We start from the raw sequence: 19711 nt of genomic DNA, 5'->3' as shown, positions 1-19711 counted from the left end.
CCACCCCTCCTCCCATCATCAACGGCTTTATTATGCTTCAAGCAGCGAGTCAGCTGAACGAGTGTTCCCCTGTTATTGCTGTAGAACATCAGTTATCTGGCACACAGTGTGCTTTTTCCAGCAGTGAAGGAAACAAATGCTGATCATTTTTGCTTGGCATTTGTGTATAATTGTCACTTGTGCTCGACTATAACCATAATAACAGTAGCGGAGGCAACTGCTGTCCTGACTATTTGGGTGAGAATTTGATTACAGTGGAGAGTGCCTTACCCAGGTTACATCCCCACTCTTTCGGCCTTGAGGGCATTGGGGATGCCAACTAGCCTCCAAGGCTGTAACCCTAAAAGCCAGTGCAATGTTGCCTCTAATTTGAGAGTCAGATTCCTTCACAAAAGACAGCTGTAAATGAATTCCCATTATAGTGGAGAAATCAATGATCATACAGCTCTCATTTTGCCGTTGGTTGAACTGTAAGCTTATGTTAATCTCTGATGTAAGTCAGCAGTTGAGCAACAGTCCTATCCTGCATACATGCAAGGGAATCAAGGTCCTTGGCTCCCGTTACCATTCAGGCAAAGATCTCTCCACTCTGCTTGAAGCTGGAGCAGTGGTAGTGGATACAATGGTGCAACGACAGACCACTGACATCTGTCTAATGACTTCACCTTCTTCCATAGGCGGGTATGACCTATTTCACTGTTTTGATTTTTAGTTTTTGCTGTCTTGTTAGTCTAACCTCTCAGTTTGGTTTTCTACTCAATTGTGTCCATGCTTCACTTGAACTGGAAGAACTAAAAGACTTGCCTTCACTGTACTGGAATGAACAGCAGCAGAAATAAAAAGCTGGTGCCAGGAACCAAGATGTCTTGCACAATCACTCTACCTGGTTATTAGTTAGGAGTCCAGTTGTGGGAATTGGCTGAGTGGGTTGAAATAGACTGTGATAATGCCTGGTATGTCAGTGTCTGAGTCTGTATGACTTCAGTTTTTCATGTGTGCTGAATTGACTGGATATAATTCAACTGCTCTTGTTAAATTTGGCTCTTTCATTGCATGCATGTGAGTGTGTGCGTTTGTTTTCTTTTTCAACCATTGATGTTTCAGACTGTGATAATATTTTCTAAAATCCTATGCTTTTTTTTTTTTTTTTGCTCGTGGTTTGGGTTTTTTATGCTCCTCAATTGCCATTTCCTGGAGTGTTTGGGGTTTTTTTTGTTTTTGTTTTTTTCTAAAAAAAATTGTTCACTTCATCTGCCTCATTTTTATTTTGTATGTTATGACTTCGTCCATTCGTACATTCTGAACACACTGTCTCATGTGATAAGAAAGTGAGCAGATCGATGTTTGAAACATATAAAGTATTGGCTAAAATATGACTGATCTGTCGTTGGCTAACTGCGTACACACAAACTGAGTGCAGAGTCATACACACGCTCATGCAGAAAAAGCACACACATGTACAAGCTCAAGAACACGGTGTTTGCACCAGTGCACAAGTGTCGGCATATGTCCCCAGAACCATTATCATTGTTAAGGAGTAGGCATTATATGCCGTATGCCACCACAACTACTGTTACTCAAGTTTCATCTGTCCAATATAAGAGATCTACGCATTGTGAGGTAAATCTGATAAACATCATCCGTTTTCCTTTTCCTGTCTTTATAATCTTCCAGAATGTAAGTTTACAGTGAAACAAATGTATTATAGTCTTGATCCAAATGCCTCATCTGACCTAGTTACAAAAAAAATGAATGGTACCTGTTACATAAAATGTAAGGTACTTTACTTTTTTAGTCAAGATCTCAGTTACTGGTAATCAGGTGGTTTAGGTTCAGTTCAGAATTTCATTTTCTTCATCTTTCTGATATCTTCATCTCAGACTAAATTGACGGATGTGTATTTTTATGTGTTGTTATTACATTATACCAATGTGCTATATATTGCCCTATGTATGCTAATGTTAATCACTTTCAGTTTTGTGTTCATACAAAACAAAAGACCCATGATAATCACTGGCCTCTGTTTACCAGTGTTTACTGCTTGTTGTATGCACTTACCACATATATTAATTGCTGGCTAATTCATAGATCTCTTGTTCATTTGTTTTAGATCTCTTATTTGTTTTAAGTACTTACCCACTGAAAAATAACAAGCATTAATTGTTTCAAAAACTTACCCACTGAAACAAAACATGCCATTACAATTAATGGATCTAAGTGCTAACCACTGTGGGGAAAGCTGTTTGAAGTAGTTATCACTGAAAGAAAAATAATTTACTTTTTTCAGTAGTTACAAAAACATCAAATAAAAATAACACCACACAAACACACACATGAACTTTACCCACTTAAACAAAACTGCGTCTTCAGGTACATTTCACAGGATACAGTTCAAGGCTATTCATGTTACTGCTGCCATTGATATTCCAGTGTTATGATGCAGGTTTCAATCCCTCTCCCTTTTAAAATAATAAATTGTTTATCAGTCAAATTATTCAGTTGGATTTAGTATATCTATTCTATGTAATTGAATAACTGTTAATAGTTGTGTTGATTTTCACGAAAGAGCAGTGGTAAGTTGTTAGGTGTTTTCTGTGGGTTTTTTTTTTGTGTGTTTGTTGTTGTTTTTTTGTTCTTTTTTCATTTGGAGATGTCACGGTTTATGGAGTATATACAAAACTGTCAAATTTTACCCTGACTTAGTTGATTTGAGTATCTAATATGTCATTGTTTACAAAATGTATCTAATAACTGGGGAACACTGGATTAAACTGGTTTTCTAGAATTTGTAGTCTGCCATATCAGTGTGTGTGTGTGTGTCTGTGTGGCTTCTTCACGGCTTTTGCTTTCAGTCAAACTGAACTGGTTCATTATGTTAGTTTGTCAAATCCATGTTTAATATTATCAACAACAAAACCCATAATAATGTACACTTACATAATCCTTCCAAACAACATTGATTCAATCAATCAATCATCACAAAAATAATGTCAATGGCTGTCAGTACTGTCCACTATTCATCTGAATAAACAAACCAGCTTAATGGAACACCTTTTTGCATTTATATTAATGAAATAATGCAGCATGAAGCATGACAGCAAATTCCACACAACGTTTGTCTGCATTATCTATCCTCAAGCCACCAATACCAACATTTTGCAAGGTCTTTGGGTGAACTGAACTGGAAAAGGCCAGAACTGCTAATAAAAATTTGGATTTTTCCCCTTGCTATTTTTCTGATGCTGCTGAGCCGACTCGTCAGTGAATGGTGTTGGACAAGCGCAAACACCGGTGATTAAAGCTCTGGACTTTCAATGTGAAGGTCCTGTGTTCCAAACCCAATCAAGGCAACGGATGGGTTAAGGGCAGTGATTTTTTCTTATTTTCAAGTTCAAGAGATGAGCAGACCTCAAAGTACCTGAACTCTGAGAATAGACATACAAAAAAAGATCAAATGTGCACGTTAAAGATCCTGTATCCCATGTCAGTGTTTTGGTAGGTTATGGAAAAGGAAATTTTCTATCTAAAATTACGTTTAAATAACATACTTACCGTGACCCAACTAGAGCAGACTCCGACAGGGGTCTGACGTTCCTGTCCTGTGCAAACTACTATCCGCCTATGCGGAGAAAACGAGAGTACTACGGCCGATAACCACCCGGAAGTAGGTAACGTCCCCTTTGTCCCCCTGGCTAGCGCCCTCTTTTGACGGCAGCCATCTCGACACCTGTTCCTGTGCACTTCATACGGCTAAGTTTTTTCGCATTTTCCGTCTGTCTATTGATTCTTTGGCGTTTCTGTTTTGTGTCCAATTATGTCTTATGGAAACAAGAATTTAGCCAGCATTCACATAATAACTTATTTATTGACATTCACACGAGTGAATGTGGGAGTTACAGACATTGAACACAGAAGAAGCGAATGGTGTTTGACTATTCTGTTATGATAAGCTGGAGGAAACAAATCAATTTGTAATGCTCAGTTCTTGTCAATAACTTTTTTCCCAGTTGGAGAGCATTGTTCCATTCAGACAAACAGCTTCAATCGCACACTGATTAGTTTCAACAAAAATAAAGTCATCAGTGAAGTATGCCTGTGTTATAACACTGAAAGAATGAAATTCTCATTAAAATGTTTAAACGATTAATTTAAAAAAAATGATCAATCAATAAACTGATATGATATAATCAGTTTTATGATTCAAACTAAAAATTATTAGTGAATACAGAACAAAATCTTTTTCTTTATTAGTTTTAAGAGTGATGAAAATGCATCAACACAGAAACAACAACAGAGACCAAAGTCATTAATAAAAACAGAAACTAAAAAAGTGATGGGTTACATATATCTAAACCATAGTTATACCCATCTAAATTGTCTGATTAATCATTTTATAACTGAAATCAAGGAAAATAAGTTATCAACCAATACAAATATGTCTTCTCATCATACTCACAGACTGTTTCGTTTCTTCCCCTTCTACAAACACACAGTCAGGATCAAGTAACATTTGATCAACGGAAGGAAATACTAGTAAATAACAGTAGATAGATATCTTGCCAGCAGTTATTTCCCCTACACTGCACACACACTTTTTATCCATTTTCCCTCCACTGTCAACATATTCAATACAACCATTTTCAATCCGTTTCAAAAGACAGCCCTCATCTGCAACTTTAAGAGCCATGGTGGCAGAACTGGTTAGGCACTGGACTTGAGATCCAGTGTTCACCAGTGATCAGGGTTCCAGGCCCCCGTTCAGCGTGGTGTTGTGTCCTTGGAAAAGGCACTTTAAGAAGTCGATTGTGATCGCGCCTTAATATGAGCTCGACTGCACAACCGGGCCAAGTAGTTTTATGACCTGTTGTGATCCATCATCAGACACAAAAAGAGAGCACCAAATAATCGACAGACAGACAGAAAATACGAAAAACTTGGCCGTATGCAGAGCACAGGAGCAGGAGTCAAGATGGCTGCCGGAAAAAAAGAGGGCGCTAGTCAGGGATGCAAAGGGGAGGTAACCTACTTCGGGAGGTTATCGGCTGTAGCTACTTTCGTTTTCTCCGCATAGGCGGATAGTAGTTTGCACAGGACAGGAATCAGACCCCTGCTGGAGTCTGCACTAGTGGGTCACGGTTAAGTATGTGTAATTAAACTTAAATTTATTTTCCTCACTCCACCAAGGTATGAACCGGTACCTGACCCCTGTTAGAGAAGGTTAAAGGAGGGAAAAAAAAAAAAAAAAAACCTGGAGGAAAATTGGGCCCAGCCTTCTCATGCCTAAACCTAGACACAGTGGATTTGAACCTACTGCCCTGATGGTTATAAAAGGCGAAGAGTTAGAGACTTTTAACCTTTTATTCATTTGTACAGGCCACCTCAAAACTGGTCAAGATAAGAGTTCCTTTTTCCACACTCCCCACAACCCCCAACTCACCCCCCCGGCCCTTTCCAGACACCACTGTCCACTGAGTGAGGCATTAACACACACATTTGTTACAGAATCCCACATTATGAACACTCCCATCATCTCTGAATCTGGAAACAGGGAAATTGAGGTAATCATGGTAATATAAATACACTTGCTGAGATACGCTTCCCTATGATACACATCGACTAAACTCCACTTACTTAATAATAATCGAATTACTGTATACTGACTTGCTGTTCAATTTTAGCAAAAACTGTTCTTCAGTTGTTGTTTTTTTAAACTGACCACGCTTTAATTACAATAAAGTGATGACACATAAAATAACCACTGAAGCTGATACAAAGTGAGAAGTTCAGGTGATTTTGGAATGGATGATCTCCAATCTTTTTTTTTTTTTTTTTTTGCTTTAAAATCCCCTCATCTGTCAGTTCATCATACTGCCAGCTTTGTCAGCCCACATTATCTTCCAATAAAACTACTTCAAGAATAAAACACACACCTGCAGTGGGTCCATCAAGTAAGTAAACAGATCTATAAACAAACACCAGTGATGTACCATGCACTCAAAATAAGTCAGACTGCCAGTGTTTATCAAACGCTCTGTGTAAATCAGTATAAAACAATGACTAAATGAAAAACTCACATAAAACCAAAACATCTGGAGACAACAACAGAATAAAGCTCCATACAGATTTAGATGTCTGTCTTGTGCTTGCAAACCTCTAACTCAATCATTTGAAAGTAAGTGTTGTCAATTTCAGTCATCAAAGTGGCTGTAAAGATGGACACAGCTGACACTGGTGAAAAGAAATACTGCAACAGATATTGTAAGAGACTGATTTCTGTCTTTTGTTTTAAAGTAAGGCAGTCTTGAAAAAAACAAAAAAACAACCAAAAACCCCCCTCCCTTTTTGTACCAGTCACATTTCCTTCAATTTGTTTTTATTCTACTTTAAAAGAGAAATCAACAAAAACAAATTAAAAAGCATAAACATTCTAAGCATTTATGTATGCTTACACACAAAACTTACCAAAAACCTATTAAAAAGCATAATCATTCTTTGTATCAATGTATGTTTACACATAAACTTTACCAAAAACAAATTAAAAAGCAGACTCGTTCTTATTATTTTGTTATTTGCACACAAAGATTGCTTCCCTCCTAAGGCCGTTTCTATTAACAGTATGTCTGCACATAGAACATTACCACTCCTTAACCCAAAACCTTCCCATACCCTGCTACCCCTCTGAAATGCAAATCACAAAAGATCCTGAACAACATTTAGTATCTGAATCTGTAAGGAGACCTTAGGCACACACTCACGTGCTTGGGGGTGAGGAAACATTTATTGTCATGATTTTTGAGGACACAACGTGCTTAGTTTTGAAGCACCCGTACATACTGTGTTTATCATAGATTCCACCTAACACCCACTGAACAATAAACTCATCAACAGTAGCTCTGCAGGTGATGGAACTGTCAGATGCACTGTTGTGTGGGCTGAACAATAAGAGATGCCTTCACAACCTTTCTTTCTTGAATGCAACCTCAAGTCTTTAAGTAAGTAAAACATAATGGTTAACACCGTAACACTCACCAATGCATGAACTGATACCAGACTTTGAACATAACTGACATTAAAATCAGGGGAATGAATGAAACTGATAGAAGAGCATTTTCCCTAAATATATTAATAACTGAATTCTTTAAAACATTTTTGAATAAGACAAGTGTATAAAAAAAAGAAGAAGTTGAATACAAGTATTCCACCTGTACACATAAAACATAAGATACACACCTCTCACTCTCAGACTTAAATGTATGCACCACACACACACGTTTCCGCACACACAAACACACGTTTCTGCACACACATACACATGCATTTCTGCACACACACACACACACACACATTTCTGCATGCACACACACACACACTATCACTCCCTGTCACTCAGCACTCATTCATTCAGAAAAAGTCAGACGCATTCTGCCTCCGGGGCAGCTTGAGGAGGTTGTCAGTGATGGAAGGTTTGGGCCGAACCGCCCGGGGGGACTGTCTAACCGGGGAGGGGCCACTGGCCAGACTGCTGGACCGAGACCGGGCTGACCCAGGGGATGGGGTGGACAGGTGCACGGGGGTCTTGTCTCCCGGGGTGCGCGAGGGCGACGGGGAGTAGCTGGCACGCAGGGCGGAGTCCGTGTGGGTCTTCACCCCCAGGCGCTTGCTGGCCAGGCGCTGTGCAGCGGGGGACATGCTGTTGAGGCGTTCCAGGGGACTCATGCTGGGTGAAGGCCTGAAACCACAAACCATTTGATTTCCAGTCACTGATTATTTTCCCTGCAGTGAGACGGCCTGAAACCACAAACCATTTCATTTCCAGTCACTGATTATTTTCCCTGCAGTGAGACGGCCTGAAACCACAAACCATTTCCAGTCACTGATTATTTTCCCTGCAGTGAGACGGCCTGAAACCACAAACCATTTGATTTTCAGTCACTGATTATTTTCCCTGCAGTGAGACGGCCTGAAACCACAAACCATTTCCAGTCACTGATTATTTTCCCTGCAGTGAGACGGCCTGAAACCACAAACCATTTCCAGTCACTGATTATTTTCCCTGCAGTGAGACGGCCTGAAACCACAAACCATTTCCAGTCACTGATTATTTTCCCTGCAGTGAGACGGCCTGAAACCACAAACTATTTCCAGTCACTGATTATTTTCCCTGCTGGGAGACGGCCTGAAACCACAAACCATTTCCAGTCATATATCTCTTTATTTTCCCTGCTAGGAGATGATCTTTTCGAAATGATAAACCATTTCCAGTCATATATCTCTTTATTTTCCCTGCTAGGAGATGACCTGAAACTAAAAAATCATTTCCAGCCACCAATCTCTTTATAAATATTTTCCCTGCTTGGAGACAGCCTGAAACCACAACCATTTGATTTCCTATCACTGATTTATTTTCCCTGCTTGGAGATGACCTGAAACCACAAACCATTTCCAATCACAGATTTTCTCTTTTTTTTCCCCCACCCCTTGCACAGCATTTCTCAGAATTTCAAAAGGAAAAACAAAAACAAAACAAAAAACAAAATTACATACGGGTCACAACATATATTAATCACACATTTATCCTCTATTGCTTAGTCATATCTCTGCACTTTCAAGTCTGGCGTAAAAAACCTCTTTCCAAAACAGCCCTTCCTCTCCACCCCCACCCCCTCTTTCTTGACCATAGTTTTTTGGGGTTTTTTTTTTTTTTAGCTTTCTACTTCCAATACATGTATTTCTAAATGTTATCTTTCATCCCTTTGAACCAGAATTATGCAGGCGTGTAAATGACTGGTGTGTTATCGCTTTTATTTGTCTCTGCGCTATATAAATACTTTATTGTTATTATCATCATCATTAAGACTGATAAGCATGGCCATTTCTTACCTGTGCAAAGTACACAATTGTTCAGTCTATCTCTCTGTATTTCTTTTCCTATCATACATATATTTTTTATCTTCCCTTTTCAAACTGTCATTAATTTCATATGTACTGTTCTGTGACTAAGGTTTCGTGACAATAAAGCATTCTATTCTCATTCTTTCTTTTCTGCCTGTCTGCCTTTTTTTTTTTCTTTTTGTTGTTGTTGTTGATAATGATATAAGGAGACAAATCACCAAAGAAAACAATGAAAGAACATTGCATTTCACAATGTGTCTGCAATAAGAAAAGATTGTTTCAACAAACTTTTAGATAAGGCAATATGTTAGCAACAACATACTTGAATCTCACACACTTTTGCATCACAGACACAGAAATACAAACACACATACACACATGCAAAATCTCAGCAAATCTCTCTCAGAAGAAATGCCCTTGAATGCTCATCTTGTCAGTCTGATGTTATTTTAAAAGATGAAATCCACTGGTGCTCTGCATACAGAGTCAACAATGTAATGACATTGAGGCACATCTCCTTCATTGCAACAACAAAAATAAAGTTATCAATACAAAATATATGCTCAAACAAGTAACTGACTAAGCTACCTAATTGCATCCAGAATACAAACTCTGAAACACAAAATAAGACATATAAACTAGCTTTTTAGGCCTCAATGATGAGGCCAGTCAAAATGTTACTTGTTTTAATCAAGGGCAGCTTCTACAAAACAAAATCAATATTCTAAAAAATAATCATAAAAATAACTGGTTACTTGTATCCAGAATGAAAGCTTTGGAACACAAACCAGACCCCCCAAAAAAGGCAGGACAGCAAAAACAATCTTAACAATGCTAAGCTTTTGCCCGCACTTAAGAATTCAGACTAGACCTTAAAAATAATGAGCAAACTTAGCACCGCAAAGATCACTTTCACAGCACAGCCCAACTACTCAGGCATGACTTACGAAGCCAGTCGCCGCGTCACTTGTTTCAAGGCAGCTTCTTTCTTTGCTCTGTGAGCTTTGCCGACCTTTTCCGCCAAGGCAAGGCCCAGCCGGTCTCTCTTGGGAAGTTCAGGAATCTGAAGGAGAAAAGAAAACAAAGTTAAGACTTTTTTTTTTACATTGATATAGTGGGGATGTAACGTGGGCAAGACACTCTCCGCTATAATCAAATCCTACCCCAGACAGTTCGGACAGCAACTACCTCCTCTGCTGTTGTGATGGTTGTAGTTGAACACAACTGACTATCATACACACATACCAATCATCATATATACATACCAATCATGCATATATTTAAATTTTTTTTCTTATACTGTGCCCCAACACCTCCCACCGCTACTGTCATTATTTACTGTATTTCATTGTAACTATCATTATCATAACAGGACCAACTATGGGTTACCCCCTATCCCCACCCCTTTTCACTGCTGCAGATTCTTCAAATATGAAAATGGCCGCCTATCGACAAGAAAATCGTCAAAGTACAATAATTTAATGTACTACATTGCATTATTTATGTGTCCTTTTGTATGCCACTGAATTGCAATATACTGTGTAGTGTTGCGTTGCACTAAGCTGTGTTGTATTGCACTGCTATGCAGTGAACTGTATTCAAATGTATTGTACTGAGTGCCGAGAGATTTTATTCTGGTACTATGTTCCCATACTTCTCTGGAAATTATTCAAGCTGAAGAGTAGTCATGCAGCAATGAATGTGACATTCTGCTGTGTGTTCACAGTTTTATTTTATCTATCATACTCAATAATTTGTGAGAACTATGTTCAAATTTACACTTATTTTCTTCTGCTTTATTTTTAAGTCTTCCATACCCCAGAAGAGGCAGAAATAGGTAAGTAATAAGTTTTGCATTCCAACGATCAAAGTCATCGCTTCTTAGGCATAGATGTTTGGAACCATTATGGTTGTCACTATGTCAAACAAGACTCCCCCCTTGGTGTTTAATATGGCTCTTTTTAATTAATCTGATACATCAAAATGTTAATGATATTCGATCAACATTTTATCTCTAAATCTTAGTATCTTAACTTTGAAGAAAAAAAAATGTTACTTACATATTCATTTGAGGATAATGTGGTCATCAAGTTAAAGGAAATGTTTAAAAAAATTTTTTTAAATGTCATCCAACACACTGTGACTCTGGAGGTGGCACTAGTGGGTCATGATACTGTATGTTCATTTAACTTATAGCTATATTGTACAAGTACTTTCAATTCAGTATGTGTCATATTACAATAAGTTTTAGTGTATCAGTACGTTCAGTATAGTAGTTGCCACTTAACTTATATTTTGTATTGTATCAGTACCTCTGAGGTAGAATACGTTATACCGAAGGTACTGTTAGAACAAAGATATAAGTGAACTATATCTTGATTGTAAGAGTACCTTCGGAACAACATGTGTCATTTACTTCCATCTGTATTGTACCTTCAGTATTGTGCGTGTCATTTAACTTATATATATTTTATTGCTGCTGCCCCAAAAAAAAATCTCTGTACCAAAGTACAGACAATAAAGTTTGTGTATTCATCATGTATTGTATTCGTGTACCTCACCTTAAAAACCGGCCCAGGGGTGTGCATGGGCATCGTCTCCGTGCCCTCCAGCCGCATGGGGGTGCCCTCGATCTCACCCCAGGTCATGAGTGGGGACTCCTCCACACCGGGGGCTGGGGAGGGGGTGCCCATCAGCTTGAAGCCATTCACCTGGGGCGTGTGGGCGGCCAGCAGCTCACGGCCGTCGTGGCCGATCTTGCCCTGGTTGACAAGGGCCTTATGCACGGCCGCCTTCTGCAACAGCTCCTTGCCCCCAGTGCGGCCGAAAGGGTTCTGGGTGAAGCGGGTGTTCTGGTGCACCACCTGCCGCGTCTTGTGCTTCCGCATCTCAATCAGCTCCTGGGCCGTGTACTCCACACCTGGGTTGATACAGACAGAGAATGGTGGTGGTGTTAGCGGGCTTGTTGTGTGTGTACTCCACACCTGGACTGACACAGAGTGGTGTTGTTAGTGTGCTTGTTGTGTATACTCCACACCTAGATTGACACAGAGTGGCGGCGGTGTTAGCGGGCTTGTTGTGCGTGTACTCCACACCTGGATTGACAAAGAGTGGTGGTGTTAGCGGGCTTGGTGTCTGTACTCCACACCTGGGAACCGGTCTGACAGAGATTGGTGGTGGTGTTAGCATCACTGTTGTGTGTACTCCACACCTGGGAACTGGACTGACAGAGAGTGGTGGTGATGTTAGCATCACTGTGTATACTCCACACCTGGGGACCAGATTGATAGAGAGTGGTGTGGTGTTAGCGTTATGTGTACTCCATACCTGGATTGACAAAGAGTGGTGGTGTTAGCGGGCTTGTTGTGCATGTACTCCACACCTGGATTGACAAAGAGTGGTGGTGTTAGTGGGCTTGGTGTCTGTACTCCACACCTGGGAACCGGTCTGACAGAGATTGGTGGTGGTGTTAGCATCACTGTTGTGTGTACTCCACACCTGGGAACTGGACTGACAGAGAGTGGTGGTGATGTTAGCATCACTGTGTATACTCCACACCTGGGGACCAGATTGATAGAGAGTGGTGTGGTGTTAGCGTTATGTGTACTCCATACCTGGATTGACAAAGAGTGGTGGTGTTAGCGGGCTTGTTGTGCATGTACTCCACACCTGGATTGACAAAGAGTGGTGGTGTTAGCGGGCTTGTTGTGCATGTACTCCACACCTGGATTGACAAAGAGTGGTGGTGTTAGCGGGCTTGGTGTCTGTACTCCACACCTGGGAACTGGACTGACAGAGAGTGGTGGTGATGTTAGCATCACTGTGTGTACTCCACACCTGGTGAACCGGATTGACATAGAGTAGTGGTGACGTTAGCATCACTGTGTGCACTCCACACCTGGGGACCAGATTGATAGAGAGTGGTGTGGTGTTAGCGTCATGTGTACTCCATACCTGGACTGACAGATAGCGGCGTTGTTAGCGTGCCTAGTGTATGTACTTCAAACATAGAGACCTGGATTGACGCAGAGTAGTGGTGATATTAGCGTGCTTGGTGTGTGTACTACACACCTATGGACCGGTCTGACAAAGGGTGGTGGTGTTTGCATGCTTGGTGTGTGTGCTCTACAACTGGGGACCGGTTTGACAGAGAGTGGTGGTGTTAGCGGGTTTGTTGTGTGTACTCCACAACTAAATTGACAGAGAGTGGTGGTGTAAGCGGGCCTGTGTGTACTCCACACCAGGGGACAGGTTTGACAGAGTGGTGGTGTTAGCATGCTTGTTGTGTATACAGATCAAGGGACCCACCTGACAGAGAGTGGTGTTGTAAGCGTGCTTGTTGTGTGTGCTCCACACCTAAGGACCGGATTGACAGAGAGGTGTTGTTAGTGTGCTTGTGCTGGGTGCCAGGGGGATCATGTGTTTGGTTGCAAGCTGCAGTGTTGTGTGTGAAAGCACATCTTTGATTGACAGATACATAGATTATTAGACATAGATATGTGCAAAGAAGTTTCTACAACCCTGTGAAGTTAACAGATTGCAAAATGAGCATGTTGGAACTAAAAGATAATGTAAACATAATAATAACAATAAACTCCACTCCACACACATCAGAAAATAATTTTTCGAGTAACAAGTCACAAAAAAAGAAATGCAACTGTGTTCTGAAAAAAAAAAGGATTCAACAATATATCCCCAACTCATCAGTCCAGTGATATGTTCTTTCTTAAAACATCTGATTTAATAGAGATTTGTTGAAACTGTTTTGTTGTTGTTTTTTCAAGTTTACCACTAACTCTCTCTCTCACACACACACACAGACAAATGACAAGCAGAAAAATGACAAACTTACATAGACACTCTGTTTACATACATGACCCATACTGTGAGTGTGCAAGGTTAAAGCTTTAAAACCCACTTCCAAGACACACTTTTAAATCTGGAGCTTCTTGCATACTCAGACAAACTGATGCTCATACACAAATCGTGTATCCCACCTACAGAAAATCATACAACATGATTACTTAAAACACGTTGCTAACCTTCTGGAACATACATCACAGTGTTGTCAGGTTTATACGTCCAGGTGTCCACGTTCAATGGACGATCTGTAATAGCTGCCTGCTCCTCTATGCTGGGTAGCGCCAGTTTCTTTTCATGTTCCTGCACAAATAATACATATGGTTTAACTTTTATAGCTATTGCTCTCAAATTCGTTATCATTATAACAAAATAATGGTGCTTGCAAGTGTAACATGGAAACCTTTGTGCTATTTTTTTCCAGTAACACATCTTAGCTGCATAACAGTAACACACATTTACATCAAGAGTTCAATGCAACAGTTTCTTCATGCTCACACCATTACCCTTTTCAATGACTGTAAAGTTTTAAAAAAAAATGTTCAGAAATCAAAAGAAGGAAATCTGCCAAATGTGATGCAAACAGAACAATCTCTTCTGTCTCTCTCCTTTCTGTGTGTGTGTGTGTGTGTGTGTGTGTGTGTGTGTCACTGTGTGTGTGTGTGTAAGTGTGTGTGTGGGGGTGGGGGGGGAGGAAGGGGGTGCATGCATGTGTGTGTGTGTCTCAATAATTCATGAGCTCCACTTCCTTCTATTGCAACCCTAAACCTGCACTTCATTTTCCAAAAGAAGAAAAATCTTTATCTGTGCTGACTGAACTGATGGAAGAAATACCACAGGCTCAAAAACAAACAAAAAAGATTCAATAAGTCTGACACCAACCTGATCTTGTATGCCTTCTTTTTCAAAAAGCCAGGCGTGTTTTTCTTTGCGCTTGCGTTCACTCTCCTCCAAGATCTCTGCGAAGGACACATTGTCCTCGCTGGTGTGCTTGGCTAGGAAACCGTCCAGACCAACCTCCTTGTCCGAGGTCTCTATTAAAAACAAAATGCCTGGCATGATATCGGTCCTCTAAATTTTGTTTATTTGGAACCCAAACAGAATGAAACAGGAAAGAAATAACAACTGTTAAATGATATAGTACTTTGTTTCTTTGTACTTTATGCATAGACAAGAACAAGATTCCTTATTTCTTAAAATAGTTACATACAAATTGGAAAAGAGAACATTTCTGAATAAAGCATTAACAAGCAATTTTAATTAAACTGATCTTCTTTTCTTTTATTTAGGAAACAGATTTAATCCTTTTCCTGCCTCATGCACAAACACACTCTCACCCACACGAAAGCAAAAAAGTGAACAAAGAATAAACCTATTTCAAATAAAATATCTCTACATGTCTTGGTAATGACACTAAATGAACAAGGTGTAAAAACAGCAAGAATCAATTCTGTATCTCATTGTATCCAGTCTTTTTTTCTTTTTTCTTTTCTTTTCTTTTTTTAGAGAAGGGGAAAAAAAAAAAAAAAAATTACCTTTGCTGCCGTCGGGTTTATCTGAATCAGCAGGCTGTGTCTCCGGTTTGTCTGGCCCCTCCCCCTCAGGGTCGGGGCCATGTGAAGTGGACGGCACAGATTTTGCAGAGCTTGGCTGCCCATGGCCAGTCTGTGGTGTCTCAAAAAAGGCTGGACTGTCGTCTGCAGGAGACATCACACATGCATGTACAGTTTCAGTTTTCCTCCAAGATACAAAGTCATCCAAACTGCTCTAAATCTAATGATTCATTTTCTTTGCCACGGAAACTTATAAAGGCACACTCATGTTAACACACAGACACACATATCCATCCCATGCATGACTGCTCAAATGATTCATCTGCTTAGACTTGAATGTTTAGAAACACACATTCTTTCTCTCTCTCTCTCACTCTCTCTCACTCAATCTCTCTCTCACACACACACTGACACACCTTTATCTAATATTCATGTTAATGGTACATGAGTCACTGTACAAGGACATCTGTCAAAATGAGCGAGAAACATGCAAATCATTCCTACACTTCCTAAATGTAGGTCTGCAAGATTCAAATGATTTGGAGTACATGCCAAAAATTGATCAAGTGTTAAGACCTGAATTTTGAATGCAACTGTGACTGTATTAGTGTATAATGCAGCCATGTGTTGCGATAACTGAACTTCAAGCAAACAAGTCCTTGTACAAATGCTGTGTGATAACTCAGATCTATCTAAACAGTATTAATATCCACTACAGTTTTCAAACTACTCTCCATCTGTGCTATGGAGCCTTTTTGTGTGTCAATCAGTATACATGTGTTGGATAGCACTGATGATGTTGTGATGTCTGTCTCAGTGTTTGTAGAAAATATGACAGTTTGCTGCTTCTGATTTAAATGTCTGCTAATGTGCTATCATTATATTTTCTTCTCTTTTTCTTTTTTGTTTGACTGTTAGTTCTGACTTTCAAAAGTGCTTGAACTCAATCAAAAGTCAATGGGACCATTCACATCTCATCATCAGGCACTGTGTTTCAAATTTATAACTTAACTCATATTCATAGTTGAAATAAGTCTATTTATTCATCACCTTCGCCTGGTTCAAGGTATCTTTTTATAAACAATTATATCACAAGCATGAATACTCAGAAAACTATATCAAATATATATATCTACATCACTGTACATGTGTGGCACATGCTTACAAGTTACTGACAAATGTATACATACAAGCCCTCTCTCTCTCTCTCACACATACACACACACACACACACACACACACACACACACACACAAATTCCTAACTTCATTCCTTTTTTCCTTACACACTGAAGAAAGCCTCCCAGTTGTTGGACACTGTCCTCCATATTTCATCTGCAGTTCTCTCAGTTTCACCAGGTCATTCTTTTCCACAGCATCAAAGTAAGTCTTCTGTACACTCAGGTTGGACAGGTCCGGAAAAAAGTCTCTTTCAATGATCTTCTCTATCCTCTGAAAAAAGCAAACACTTCTGAGCAACATGGAAGAAAAAAAACTTCTGAGCAACATGGTAAAAAGTATTAAAACTATAGCATACACTCATTTTCTCTCTTGAAGCTGAAACACAAAAGTTTGTAAACATGCATGCATACCATTATGCAAAATAATATAACTGTCTCTCAAAATCAAATAACAATAATAATAATAATAATAGATAGTACTTATATCATGCAAACTCCCCATATAATGGGCTCTAAGCGCCTCACACAAAACAATACTATACAAAAATAGTGCATAATATCATACCTCTGCACATGAAAAAGCAACACATATATGTGTATCTTTTCACCAAGACAATACTACAAATTGCAGGTATATATATGAACAATCACACACACACACACACAAACTGACAAAGACACAAAAAATGCCATACACACGTACACACATACACACAAACACTTGCACACACACATACGCTTGCACAAACACACTCACCCACAGACACTCACCCACAGACACACACACACACACACACACACACACACACACACACACACACAACAAGATGATTTGAGAACAGGGTAAAGTGGAGTGGGTAGGAGGAGGAAGAATGCAGACTATTAGCTATGCTTCATCACACTCACTGTCAAAGGCCTGTTTGAAAAGTTGGGTTTTCAAGTTTTGAAAGAGGACAGAGTTGGTGGGTGATGGAGATCCAGAGGAAGAGAATGCCCAACAGAAGGTGCCTGATACTGGAAGGCCATTTGGCCAAAATCTTTGAAGAGGTTTTGGGAACAAGTTAGTTCATTTTTCTATTAAAAAAAATAAAATAAAACAATTAAAAGTGTCAACAACTAAGTTCTTTTTTTTTTTAAAGCAACAATTAAGAGTCATCACTTTTTTTTTTCTTTTTTCTTTTTTTTAAAGAAAGTTGATACCTGCCGCCTGTATGCAAAAATGTTTTCTTTTAAAATAGTTTCTTAAAATCTCAACCACAACAACAAAAAATTAATTAATCAATTAATTTTTTTTCAGAACAACAGATTTTTCTTTTAGATATTAACAACCAAAAAAGTTTCATGTGAAATTACTGAAAAAGTGAAAAGAAAAAAAAGGCTTTTGAGTCTCTGGCTGCCTGCTACTAATTCTAAAATTTATTTTGAGAGCTCTGCATGCGTGCGTGCGTGCATTTGTTTCTCCCACTTTCTCTTTATGCTCTCTCAGTAAAAAGTCTTAGAGCCCTCTCAAACACATACTCACACACAGACACAGACAAACATACACACAGACAAACACAAACACACTGGCAGTGACAAACACATGAGCACACAGCCACAGAATGGATGAACCATGAACATGTATACAAATATATCATTGATTCATGCAACACACACACACACACACACACACACACACAAACACACAAACTATCAACCAGCCATAACCCAAACTCTCTACATAAAATCAAGTGTTTTTACTTTTTGCTCTCCCGAAACAGGTGTGCTGATAAATTAAATATCAATATTTATCATCAATGACTTAATGAGTAATGATAAAAATAACATAAAAAGCCTCATTGCATTGCTTTTAGTTTTAAATTTTTATCTGTGTGTGTATTTGTGTGTGTGTGTGTGTGTGTGTGTGACATCATGACTGATGAATTCTATGAGAATGCATATGAAATTGCTTGTGAGTGCAATGTATATATAAAAGATGAAGATACACTGTACTTTCTCAATATCTGTGTCTTCTGGATGAGATGATAAACCAAGTAAGATAAAGTAGATAGTGAATAAATCTGTTGATTTGCTGTGCCTGAATGAATGTAGTCTGATGGTTAGTAACACTAACAGCCAAATTCATTGAAATATAGATTATATCACTCTCCTCCCTTCTCACATTAAAACACAGTCACCCACGAAAATCGGCCAGCTTCAGAGCTTGACTGTAAGTGTTATTAAAAAACTTACTTTTACTAGGGAATGTTCACATCAACACCAGAAACGACTTTACCTCGTAGACCTTTGTCATATGTTGTTAATCTTCAAATCACTTCACTCAGAACAGTCTAATTAAAAGTAATATCTGACTCTTGTTTCTCACAGGTATGTCTCCAGGTCATTCTCCTCAGTACACGGCTACTGTCTCTGACCCATTGCTCTCTCCGAGTCTCTCTTTCTCTCTCTAGCATACATTTGTAGTGACAATCTTAACATATTCTCGATTAAGACATAATTGATACCAGACAAACTAAAACAACGAAACAATACGTGACAAGTGTGAACGGTTCATGTTGAATGATCATTCATTTCAATTTCATTGATGCCATTGACGATGTTCTACGTTGTTTTGTCTTCATTCACATACACATCATTTAAACTTATAGTTTAATAAACCTACCTCTGTGTAAGCATCCTCATCAAGAATAATCTTTCGTTTTTTGGTTGGCGTTTCGTTTTCACACTGAACAGCTACAATGTTTTCTTTTCGTTTTTCTACAGCCATTGTCGTTCACCAACGTAAGTCTCGATAACTTTACCGGAAATACTTCTTGGTGAGAAAGTATTGCGCATCCGCTGAGCTCCCATCTTTTTGCACGAAAAAAACAAAATGTGTGTGTGTGTGTGTGTGTGTGTGTGTGTGTGTGTGTGTGTGTGTGTGTGTTTTCAGTACGTGTGTGCACTGATATGACGTGCATAGTGTGTGTATGTGTATCAGTAGCTCAACTGAGGAGGCGTCACTGCGTTCGGACAAATCCATATACGCTACACCATATATGCCAAGCAGATGCCTCATCGGACCAGCAGCGTAACCCAGCGCGCTTAGTTAGGCCTTGAGGGAAAAAAACGAAAAAAAAGGAGAAGTAATTGAATATTCAAATTAAAAAATAAAGAAAGAAGAAAAGAAAAAGAAAAAAAGAAGTAAATGAATATTCTATCCAAAACAAAAAAAAACAAAAAAAGA

The 19711-nt window shown here is 39.2% G+C and overlaps 1 protein-coding gene across 1 annotated transcript; it reads right to left on the bottom strand.

Moving 5' to 3' along the window:
- Positions 1 to 1231: 1231 nt before the first annotated feature.
- Positions 1232 to 19281, bottom strand: LOC143302166 (splicing factor ESS-2 homolog). Its single transcript, XM_076616704.1, has 8 exons — positions 19148 to 19281; positions 16591 to 16756; positions 15288 to 15449; positions 14635 to 14786; positions 13935 to 14055; positions 11454 to 11812; positions 9840 to 9955; positions 1232 to 7729 (listed from the first exon to the last, which is right to left on the bottom strand). Exons 1-8 carry the CDS (start codon positions 19250 to 19252, stop codon positions 7402 to 7404), a joined length of 1509 nt encoding a protein of 502 aa, XP_076472819.1. The 5' UTR covers positions 19253 to 19281; the 3' UTR covers positions 1232 to 7401.
- Between the last annotated feature and the right edge of the window lie 430 nt (positions 19282 to 19711).

Source organism: Babylonia areolata, chromosome 29 (genome assembly GCF_041734735.1).
Source record: "Babylonia areolata isolate BAREFJ2019XMU chromosome 29, ASM4173473v1, whole genome shotgun sequence".
In the NCBI taxonomy this organism is placed as follows: domain Eukaryota; kingdom Metazoa; phylum Mollusca; class Gastropoda; order Neogastropoda; family Buccinidae; genus Babylonia; species Babylonia areolata.
Note: the sequence above shows the minus strand (reverse complement) of the source record. Positions and strands in the feature narration are given on the sequence as shown.

Coding starts and splice junctions, on each gene's coding strand:
- LOC143302166 (XM_076616704.1), bottom strand. CDS start 19,252: ATGGCTGTAGAAAAACGAAAAGAAAACATTGTAGCTGTTCAGTGTGAA. Junction 15,450..16,590: donor TGGGAGGCTTTCTTCAGTGT/GTAAGGAAAAAA, acceptor TGTCTCCTGCAG/ACGACAGTCCAGCCTTTTTT. Junction 14,787..15,287: donor TAAACCCGACGGCAGCAAAG/GTAATTTTTTTT, acceptor TGTTTTTAATAG/AGACCTCGGACAAGGAGGTT.